This window comes from Staurois parvus, unplaced genomic scaffold (genome assembly GCF_062004578.1).
Source record: "Staurois parvus isolate SC_StPar_1 unplaced genomic scaffold, SC_StPar_1.0 ptg000153l, whole genome shotgun sequence".
NCBI lineage: Eukaryota > Metazoa > Chordata > Amphibia > Anura > Ranidae > Staurois > Staurois parvus.
This window is the reverse complement of record NW_028317949.1, coordinates 20,939,622-20,950,694: the sequence shown is the minus strand read 5'-3', so window position 1 is coordinate 20,950,694 and position 11,073 is coordinate 20,939,622. Positions and strand designations below refer to the sequence as shown.

The following is an 11,073-nucleotide window of genomic DNA, read 5'->3' as shown; positions in this document are numbered from 1 at the left end:
TGTTCCTCAGTGATTGCCGGGTGCCATTGCGAAAGCTGTGGCCATCAATGGTGGCGCAAATAGGGTGCCGCATGCCCCCTACCCGGAAATGCAAAATCACGCATATATATATATATATACAGTTGCAAGAAAAAGTATGTGAACCCCTTGGGATTACGTGGAGTTTTGCATGAATTGGGCATAAAATGTGCTCTGAACATCATCTAAGTCACAACAATAGAAGAACACAGTCTGCTGAACATAATACTACACAAACATTAGATGTTGCCATGGTTTAATTGCACATAACATGCAAACATTCACAGTGCAGGGAGGAAAAAGTATGTGAGGCCCTAGCTTAATGACTTCTCCCAGAGCTAATTGGAGCCAGGAGTGAGCCAACCTTGACTCCAATCAGTGTGATGATATTGGATGTGTTGCTGACAGCTGTCCTGCCCTTAAAAAACACACACCTGTTTTGGGTTTACTGGTTTCAAGAAGCACTGTCGGATGTGAACCATGCCTCGCAGAAAAGAGCTCTCAGAAGACCTACGATCAAGAATTGTTGACTTGCATGAAGCTGGAAAGGGTTACAAGAGTATCTCCAAAAGCCTTGATGTTCATGTGTCCACGGTAAGACAGACTGTCTACAAATGGAGAAAGCTTAGCACTGTTGCTACTCTCCCTAGGCTTGGTCGTCCTGTAAATATGACTCCAAGAGCACAGCGCAGAATGCTGCATGAGGTAAAGAAGAATCCCAGAGTGTCAGCTAAAGACCTACAGAAATCTCTGGCACATGCTAACATTTTTGTTGACACATCTACAATAAGGAAAACAGTAAACAAGAATGGAGTACATGGGAGGACACCACAGAAGAAGCCATTGCTGTCCAAAAAAATATTGCAGCACGTTTGAAGTTTGAAAAAGAGCACCTGGATGTTCCACAGCGCTACTGGCAAAATATACTGTGGACAGATGAAACCAAGATTGAGTTGTTTGGGAAGAACACACAACACTATGTGTGGAGAAAAAAAGGCCCAGCACACCAACATCAAAACCTCATCCCCACTGTAAAACATGGCGGAGGGAGCATCATGGTTTGGGGCTGCTTTGCTGCCTCAGGGCCTCGATGGATTGTTGTCATTGGCGGGGAAATTAATTCCAGAGTTTATCAAGACATTTTGCAGGAAAACGTACGACCATCTGTCCGCCAACTGAAGCTCCACAGAGGATGGGTGACGCAACAGGACAATGACCCAAAGCATACAAGTAATTCAACAAAACAATGGCTGCAACAGCACAGAATACACCTTCTGGAGTGGCCCAGTCAGAGTCCTGACCTCAACCCGATTGAAATGCTGTGGCATGACCTTAAGAGAGCGATTCACACCAGACATCCCAAGAATATTGCTACACTGAAACAGTTTTGTGAAGAGAAGTGGTTCAAAATTACTCCAGATCGTTGTGCAGGTCTGATCTGCAACTACAGGAAACTACAGGTTGAGGTTATTGCTGCCAAAGAAGGGTCAACCAGTTATTAAGTCCAAAGGTTCACATACTTTTTCCTCCCTGCACTGTGAATGTTTACATGTTATGTGCAATTAAACCATGGCAACATCTAATGTTTGTGTAGTAATATGTTCAGCAGACTGTGTTCTTCTATTGTTGTGACTTAGATGACGTTCAGAGCACATTTTATGCCCAATTCATGCAAAACTGCACGTAATCCCAAGGGGTTCACATACTTTTTCTTGCAACTGTGTATATATATATATATATATATATATATATATATATATATACAGTCAGGTCCATAAATATTGGGACATCGACACAATTCTAACATTTTTGGCTCTATACACCACCACAATGGTTTTGAAATGAAACGAACAAGATGTGCTTTAACTGCAGACTGTCAGCTTTAATTTGAGGGTATTTACATCCAAATCAGGTGAACGGTGTAGGAATTACAACAGTTTGCATATGTGCCTCCCACTTGTTAAGGGACCAAAAGTAATGGGACAATTGACTTCTCAGCTGTTCCATGGCCAGGTGTGTGTTATTCCCTCATTATCCCAATTACAATGACCCGATAAAAAATCCAGAGTTCATTTCAAGTGTGCTGTTTGCATTTGGAATCTGTTGCTGTCAACTCTCAAGATGAGATCCAGAGAGCTGTCACTATCAGTGAAGCAAGCCATCATTAGGCTGAAAAAACAAAACAAACCCATCAGAGAGATAGCAAAAACATTAGGCGTGGCCAAAACAACTGTTTGGAACATTCTTAAAAAGAAGGAACGCACTGGTGAGCTCAGCAACACCAAAAGACCCGGAAGACCATGGAAAACAACTGTGGTGGATGACCAAAGAATTCTTTCCCTGGTGAAGAAAACACCCTTCACAACAGTTGGCCAGATCAAGAACACTCTCCAGGAGGTAGGTGTATGTGTGTCAAAGTCAACAATCAAGAGAGGACTTCACCAGAGTGAATACAGTGGGTTCACCACAAGATGTAAACCATTGGTGAGCCTCAAAAACAGGAAGGCCAGATTAGTTTGCCAAACGACATCTAAAAAAGCCTTCACAGTTCTGGAACAACATCCTATGGACAGATGAGACCGAGATCAACTTGTACCAGAGTGATGGGAAGAGAAGAGTATGGAGAAGGAAAGGAACTGCTCATGATCCTAAGCATACCACCTCATCAATGAAGCATGGTGGTGGTAGTGTCATGGCGTGGGCATGTATGGCTGCCAATGGAACGGGTTCTCTTGTATTTATTGATGATGTGACTGCTGACAAAAGCAGCAGGATGCATTCTGAAGTGTTTCGGGCAATATTATCTGCTCATATTCAGCCAAATGCTTCAGAACTCATTGGACGCTGCTTCACAGTGCAGATGGACAATGACCCAAAGCATACTGCAAAAGCAACCAAAGAGTTTTTTAAGGTAAAGAAGTGGAATGTTATGCAATGGCCAAGTCAATCACCTGACCTGAATCCGATTGAGCATGCATTTCACTTGCTGAAGACAAAACTGAAGGGAAAATGCCCCAAGAACAAGCAGGAACTGAAGACAGTTGCAGTAGAGGCCTGGCAGAGCATCACCAGGGATGAAACCCAGCGCCTGGTGATGTCTATGCGTTCCAGACTTCAGGCTGTAATTGACTGCAAAGGATTTGCAACCAAGTTTTAAGAAGTGAAAGTTTGATTTATGATTATTATTCTGTCCCATTACTTTTGGTCCCTTAACAAGTGGGAGGCACATATGCAAACTGTTGTAATTCCTATACCGTTCACCCGATTTGGATGTAAATACCCTCAAATTAAAGCTGACAGTCTGCAGTTAAAGCACATCTTGTTCGTTTCATTTCAAATCCATTGTGGTGGTGTATAGAGCCAAAAATGTTAGAATTGTCTCGATGTCCCAATATTTATGGACCTGACTGTATATACACACACACACGTGATTATACGCAGTCCTGTAGCAATAGTTCTGCAATAGGGCGGTCGGGAGAGCATGCTCTCAGCACAGTAATGGGCAGGTACCGGAAAGCTCCAGATGCATACTTGCAATCGGGAGCTTTGCAATCGTTTGACCGCTGTGACTGCCAATCACAGCAGTCACATGATTGGAATGCCTGTCTTCACCTCCTGGCATTTAGAACCTGATAAAGGGCCCAGCAGCAGGAGGTTAAGCATAAAGCAGCTGTTGATTGCATGCATCTTCCCTTGCTACAGGCTATAACATTAAAAGATAAAAACTCAGCGAGCGCTGAATATAAATAAGTAGCCATGCACAATAAAGGAAACCATAAACCTTCAAAACAACATATAAAGTGAAATAAGTGCAGCACTGCACTTATTTCACTTTACAGGCTATAACATGGTTTAAAATGGACCTCCATTTATTTTACTGGCACTTCACAATAAAGGGCATGAAAAGTTCCTATGTTTCATGTGCTTTGATCAAATGAAACATAACAGCCACATGGACATTTGCTAGAGCAGGAAGAGGGTAGGAAGTATTTTAAACAGTTTCCTTCCAATGCATTCCTTAATACCTGACTGTTATTATAATACAGGATTTATACAGTGCCAACTGGTTGCGCAATGCTTTACAGTATAAAGGAGGACAGTACATTTACAACACAGTTCAATACAGATGGAATAGGAGGGCCCTGCTCATGAAGCTTACAATCTAAAAGGAGGGGGGAGATTATAAAGGTAATAGCTGTGGGGGATGATCTGATAGAGGTCATTCAAGTACAGATTTTTAGTTGGAGGTGGAGGTGCGATAGGCTTGCCTGAATATATGAGTTTTCAAGGATCACCTAAAGGCAAATAGAGTATGCGCAGACCAGACATACTGGGGCAGGGAATTCCAGAGGATGGGAGAGTTTCTGGAAAAGTCCTGGAGTTGAGCATGGGAGGAGGTAACAAGGGAGCTAGAGCGCAAGATGTCCTGAGTGGAGCAGAGAGGACAATTTGAGCGATAACTGCAGATATAATTAACATATTGCTATAGCAGGAGACTTGCACAAATTCATTTTTCAAAATAAAATCTAAAAATGTACAAAAATGTTTTCGTGGCAATAGTGAAAATGGAGTTTTTTGCGATTAAATGGTACTCTTTTATGAAATTTTGTATAGTAACAAAAAAAAGTCATGTTTTATTTTTGATCACCATTAGACTTTCATGGAGTTAAGGCTTGAATACAGTGACAGCGCAAACACAAATATTAATACATTTGTAAACTAGACATATAACAAATATATTGCTCAACAGGCTTACTGAATATTAAAATCCAGCATGCTGTAAAATACATTATTAATATATACTGAAACACATAAACACTATTTTACTTACTAGAAAACATGACATATAACAACACCTGGATATAAAAAAGGAACATTCAGTGCATGCCAAAATGTGTTTTCTACAGACATGATGTCAGTTAAACATTTGAACAATATTATTGCTAGTACTTCCAGCAACACAACCCTATGCCTCAATCCAGCAAGGTAACAAACGTATTCGCAATCACCCAGAAGAAGACATTTTATGTTTAGATACTGTAATCCTTTATATGAGCTTTTCTTTGCCCTCATTCATTCTGGTAATCGGTATCTATGTGGGAGCACAACATTAAAGTGTAACTGCACCTTGAAGCACAAAGAAATGTGTCATCTGTGTATTTAAAAAGCTAGAAGACACTGCATGGACTTAACTTAAACCCTTAACTGCTAAATACCATGCTTTGGTTTACAGCGTATGTCAAGGAAATTAAAAAACAAAACAAAACAAAAAAAACAAAAAAAACACATCTCTGGAACACATGTATATTTCTTTATGGTTTACCCTATTTTACATTCTGCAATTTCAGAAAAATAACTGCTGGTGTGCAAGAAATATAGTGTGGTCCTACCTCCCTCTGACATGACAACACAGTATTTTTTGGCTCTGAATTTTTTAGCATGTGTTATCAGTCCTGCCAACTTTATTTTTGATGCATTACAAAGATTTAAGATCTCTCCTCATCTCCATAACCTGACCTTGTGTGCAGCCAGAGAGCACGGGAAGTTATCAGCTCACAAGATTTCTGGCAAAATCAACAGCTATTTTTTTCAACTTATCGAATAGATATGACAAAACACTCTCAATGATATATTTAGCAGACCAACAGGAAACAAATAAGAGAAATCCATTGTTAAGGGTTCACATATAATGTGCTGCAAGAAAATTCAAATCACTATTTAAATTAAAATGATATCCTTAAATGACACAACGTGACTTCAAACAGAAGATGATCCAGGGGAAAACTCTAAATGAACATCCAGCGTGCCATACAACGAGCGAAGGACATCCAGAACTTTTTCCTGAATGAAATCAACTTGATCGGAAGGGCAGTAGTCATCTAAACTGGATCTAGAACAAAAATAAAATGAATTTATTTATATTTAACTATTTAAAGAAAATGTTACATAATAGGAATGGAATGAGAATAAAGCTGTCCAGTAGAGTGGTTAGGTAATTAAGATTTCTGTTTTGTACTGGTGTCTTAACTTGCGAATAGTTAAACTGCAATCTGCTGAACAATATAAACAGAATAAAATAATCCAGTTTACAGATAAACTTGGATGCTGCATTTCCTGCTATAGCTTCAAGCCAGATTGAACCCTTGTTTTTAATTTCCTGCAATGAAGCCAGACTGCATATACAATAATAATAAATATGTGGCTATTCTTTGGTCTGACAACTCCCCTCCCCACCAAACACTGCTACAATCAGGGAGTGTGGAATGTCTGACCACTGGAAAGTTGAGATAATACCAGCCCAGGGTATTGTGACTCTTGCTACAGCAAAAAAAAGTGAAAGAACCCCTTATTCAAGACTGTATTTGCAGCCTGGCTGCATTCCAGTAATAAATAACAAAGGCCTATTGAGCTTTAAATTAGAATTAAAGCAAAACTTTTGTTTTCATTTCGAATAAAGTAAATAGAGTAAAAGGAGAGTAAAACTCCTGTCAAGTTTTCTTTTTTTTTTTTGCCATATGCGTCAGGTTAGGGAGATTTCCCTTCACTTTCTGTCCCATAGGCAAAGCAGCAGGTGAGAGGAAAGCTGTGTAAAATAAGAGAACGCTTGGTTGTCACCAGAACTAGTGTGCCCATTTGAAGATTTCCCCTCAATTCCTGTTCTGTTGACAACCCAAAATTTGGTATTTTTTTTCACTGACAATGATAAACGGGAATTATAGAGAAGATGGATCTCCTTAATGGGGACACAGACAGCAATAAAAACATCTCCACGCTATTCAAAACGAAGAAATAAGAGATTTTACTTACCTGTAAATTCCAAAACGTATTTTGAAAGTACAGTACATGATACAGGCTTGATATTCACAGACCCTGGATTATAGTCTGGTACCTTCAGGTGACTGGCACTGGGAAAGCTTTGAAGGACAAGCCCCTGGGTGTCACCCTAGAACCCTACTCTACTCCGTGAGTACAGTTTGTAGCAAGGTATGCACAATAACACTGGATTAGAAGGGAAGGGTGGCCTCTGTCCTTTACAGTGCTCCAAGATATGGAATTTACAAGCATGTCATTATTTTTACAGTACAGGACATAATGTATACCAATGTTCAGCAGGGTACAAGCCACCAAGCAACCTTCAGCAATCTCCACTCAAAGAAACAAAATCACTATCATAGTGTAATATATTAAATATCACTCTTCATACTTATTAGAAGAAATGGTAGAATCACACTTAAAAGTACAGTGCACCAATCACATGTGCACAAAGGATTATTGCCTCTTTAATATATGTATTGCCCCCTTAAAGTAAAACATCTGCAATGGTTACATGTACATGGATCTCACTTTGGGTTCCACCTTACATCATGACATCACGTGACCATGCCCCTGACACGTTTTGTTATCCAATCACCACATCTGCATAGTGCCATGTCCTTACTATTTTAGTGGGTCAACTACAGAGGTAAGGGGCTTGGTGAATGGAGGATTAATGTATTCACTGGTGATTTAGATTGGCACAAGCAGAAAATATAATAATCGGTGTAGATGCACAGTGGTAATGAATGAATAACTACATGGAAGATTTAAGATTGTGGATGTTTATTGACACATTAAGAACACAAAACCTTATTTCATATTTCTTATTTCCAATGTATGGGATTCAAAGTCATGTGGACTAATTAATTGAAGATTGCATTTAAAGCAGTGGGGCTGTGCCTGCACTGCATGGATCAGTTGCTATTTTTTTCTAGAGGTAAGCGCAAAGCTCATACTCATCTGACCCTTGAAGCCAAGGGCGAAGATTGGACATCAACCTAGTAGAACTTTGAAAAGAATGAACAGAAGACCAGGTAGCAGCCTGAATAAGCTCGGCAACAGAGTGAGCACATAAGAGGGGTCTGGTCTTTATTTTATACATCTGTGTAAGAGGAGTCTGGTCTTTTAGAGTGTACAGTCATGAGTTGCCGTATCCAATCCAGTGATGGTGGATTTTGAAGTAGGATGTCCTTTGTGAGGTCCTGAGGATAGAATGAATAGGGAGTCTAACTGCCTGATAGAAGCCATAGTTTTGAGGCAGACTGATGGCTCTAACCATGTCCAGGCAGTGAAGAGAAAATTCCTTTGAGTGCTTGGAAGCGGGACAAACAGAGGAAGATGGTAGGAGTACTATATGTCTTCATTAGAGTGAAGAACTGAAACCACTTTAGTAAAAGAGGAAGGTTCTTGTGAAGAATGAGGAATGGTTTTTTACATGCCTAAAAGATGTGATAGTCACCAAAAAGCCTACTTTGCAGCGGAGATCATCCAAAGGGAAAGCAAAAAGAACCAACCAACATGGTGCTGGAAGGGTGGTTTGATCTGAGAAACATTGACCCCAAGGGAATATATAGAAAAGAAAAGTTTCAGAAAAGTAAACAGTCCTAATATGAATACTAGGTCAGGAATCAGTAAGTACTGAAGGTACAGTTATCAACATGTCAGCCAGGCAAAAGTCTTTTAAGTAGAGTTCAACAATGAAAACTTTCATTTCTTTCTAATGATAGGTTCAAAGCTCAAGTTTAGTGGTTTCTTTTTTTTGGAGGGTGGGGAGGGGGTTACAGCTCCAAATTATGTAGTGTGTGTGTGTGTGTGTGTGTAGTTTGGAGATGGACTCTTCCTGTTCCAACAAAGTTGAGAGCATGAAATTGTCCAAAATGTCTTGCTATGCTGACGTCTTAAGAGTTTCCTTCATTGGAACTAAGGGGCCACGTCCAACCCCTGAAAAACAACCCCACACCATAATCCCCCCTCCACCAAACTTTACACTTGGCACAAAGCAGTCAGGCAAGTGCCGTTTTCCTGGCAACCGCCAAACCCAGACATGTCCATCACGCCAGAGAACATGTCTGTTGCTCTAGAGTCCAGTTGCGGCGTGCTTTACACCACTGCATCCTACGCTTTGCATTGCACTTGATGTAAGGCTTGGATGCAGCTGCTCGGCTATAGAAACCCATTGCATGAAGCTCTCTACACACTGTTGCTGTACTAATCTGAAGGCCACACAATGTTTGGAGGTCTTTAGCTATTGACTCTGCAGACAGTTGGCGACTTGTGCACACTGTGTGCTTCAGCATGCGCTGACCCCGATCTGTCATTTTACGTGGCCTACTACTTTGTAGCTGAGCTGCTGTTGTTCCCAGTTGCTTCCACTATGTTATAATACCACTAACAGTGGACCTTGGAATATTTAGTAGCAAGGAAATTTCAAAGATGGATTTTATTTTATACATCTGTGGCCATGGAGGTGATTGGAACACCTGAATTGATTTGGAAGGGTGTCCCAATACTTTTGGCAATATAGTGTGTACACACACACACACACACACACTATATAATACTGGATGGGTGGAGTGCCTCTATGCTTGCTAAGACAGAAGAGGACTTAGAACTCTGAATGAGACTCTGATCACTGTATTCATTTTACAGATATTCCGTTGGATTTTTATCATTTGTTCTGAGATTCAAGAAATGTTTCTCTCTGGATGAACCAAGTTGCTGCAGGAAAAATTCAGTTGGATTGGAAGAGTTTTGTGTTGCATTGACGTAGTATTGTTTCCATAGTAACACTAATAATTATATCAATTATTAGTCATCTCCATTTATTTACAACACAAACACATTAGCTGACAACTGTGAGCTACTTTTTGTACAAATACTTCCTGCAGTGCCTCTTTCATAGCCTCCAGGTATTGCCCTGAGCAGCTAACTTCCAGGGTTTTCAAGGTAACAGCAGCCACTGCTACTAAGAAAAGTTATTATACAAGATTTATACAGTAACAACAATTTGTGTAGCACTTTACAAAGTACAATTCAAGTCAAGAGGATTAGAAGGGCCCTTCTTGTAAAAGTGTATAATCTAATATGAGTGATAACTCTCCGTAGCAGTGGCTGCTCTTAACTCTCCCAGCACCAGAAGAAAGCTGCTCAGGGCATCCATGACTGATATGAAGGGGCCAGTGCAGGAAAGATTTACTAGAAGCAGTCACCTGCAGGTAATAGAGTACACACCATTACACATAAATAATATGTTTGGTGCTGTATCCCAAAAAAACAAAACAAAGAACTTCAGCTCATTTAAACCACCTCTTTCCTGAAATCTGTTGATTTTTAAATGTAGTTCTAATTTAGCTATCCGCCAATATTTAACCAGTTGCCCTCCGCTCTATAGCAGAAGTACTACTACAGAGTGCACGACTGCGCAAAATCACGTATATATACACATGAATTGCATTTCCAGAAAGGGGGTGTGTGAGCATGCGCTTCCCTGCCCGCGCTGCTATTTGCTGCTGGGGATGTCAATCGCTCTGATCGTCGGCAGGGCTGAGAGGGGAGAGATCTATGTGTAAACAACACAGATCAGTCTCCTATCAGCATGGACATGCTGCTGTGCATCTCTCTGCACAGCAGAGAGATACAAAGCAGCATGTCTCCCAAGTAAAACAGCACACAATGTAAAACACACACAGCACACAATTAACCCTTTGATCACCCCAGATGTTAACCCCTTCCTGTCCAGTGTCATTAGTACAGTGTCAGTGCTTTTTATTAGCACCGATCACTGAATTAGTGTCACTGGGGATGTCAGTAGCAGTTAGTCAGTTCCCACCCAGTGTCAGAATGCCCGCTACAAGTAGCTGATCACCGCCATTACTAGTATAAAAAAAATACAAATTCCAGTATACAGTCAGGTCCATAAATATTGGGACATCGACACATTTCTAACATTTTTGGCTCTATACACCACCACAATGGTGGCTCTATACACCACCACATCCAAATCAGGTGAACGGTGTAGGAATTACAACAGTTTGCATATGTGCCTCCCACTTGTTAAGGGACCAAAAGTAATGGGACAATTGGCTTCTCAGCTGTTCCATGACCAGGTGTGTGTTATTCCCTCATTATCCCAATTACAATGAGCAAATAAAAGGTTCAGAGTTCATTTCAAGTGTGCTATGTGCATTTGGAATCTGTTGCTGTCAACTCTCAAGATGAGATCCAAAGAGCTGTCACTAT

The 11,073-nt window shown here is 40.5% G+C and overlaps 1 protein-coding gene across 1 annotated transcript in view; it reads right to left on the bottom strand.

Annotated features, from left to right (window-relative positions):
• Window positions 1-4,622: 4,622 nt before the first annotated feature.
• Window positions 4,623-11,073, bottom strand: part of CUNH5orf22 (chromosome unknown C5orf22 homolog) — a 101,685-nt gene continuing 95,234 nt past the window's right edge. Inside the window, exon 9 of the mRNA XM_089674846.1 lies at window positions 4,623-5,908. Coding sequence (XP_089530972.1) covers window positions 5,776-5,908 — 133 coding nt within the window. The 3' untranslated portion in view covers window positions 4,623-5,775. The remainder of the gene's footprint in view (window positions 5,909-11,073) is intronic.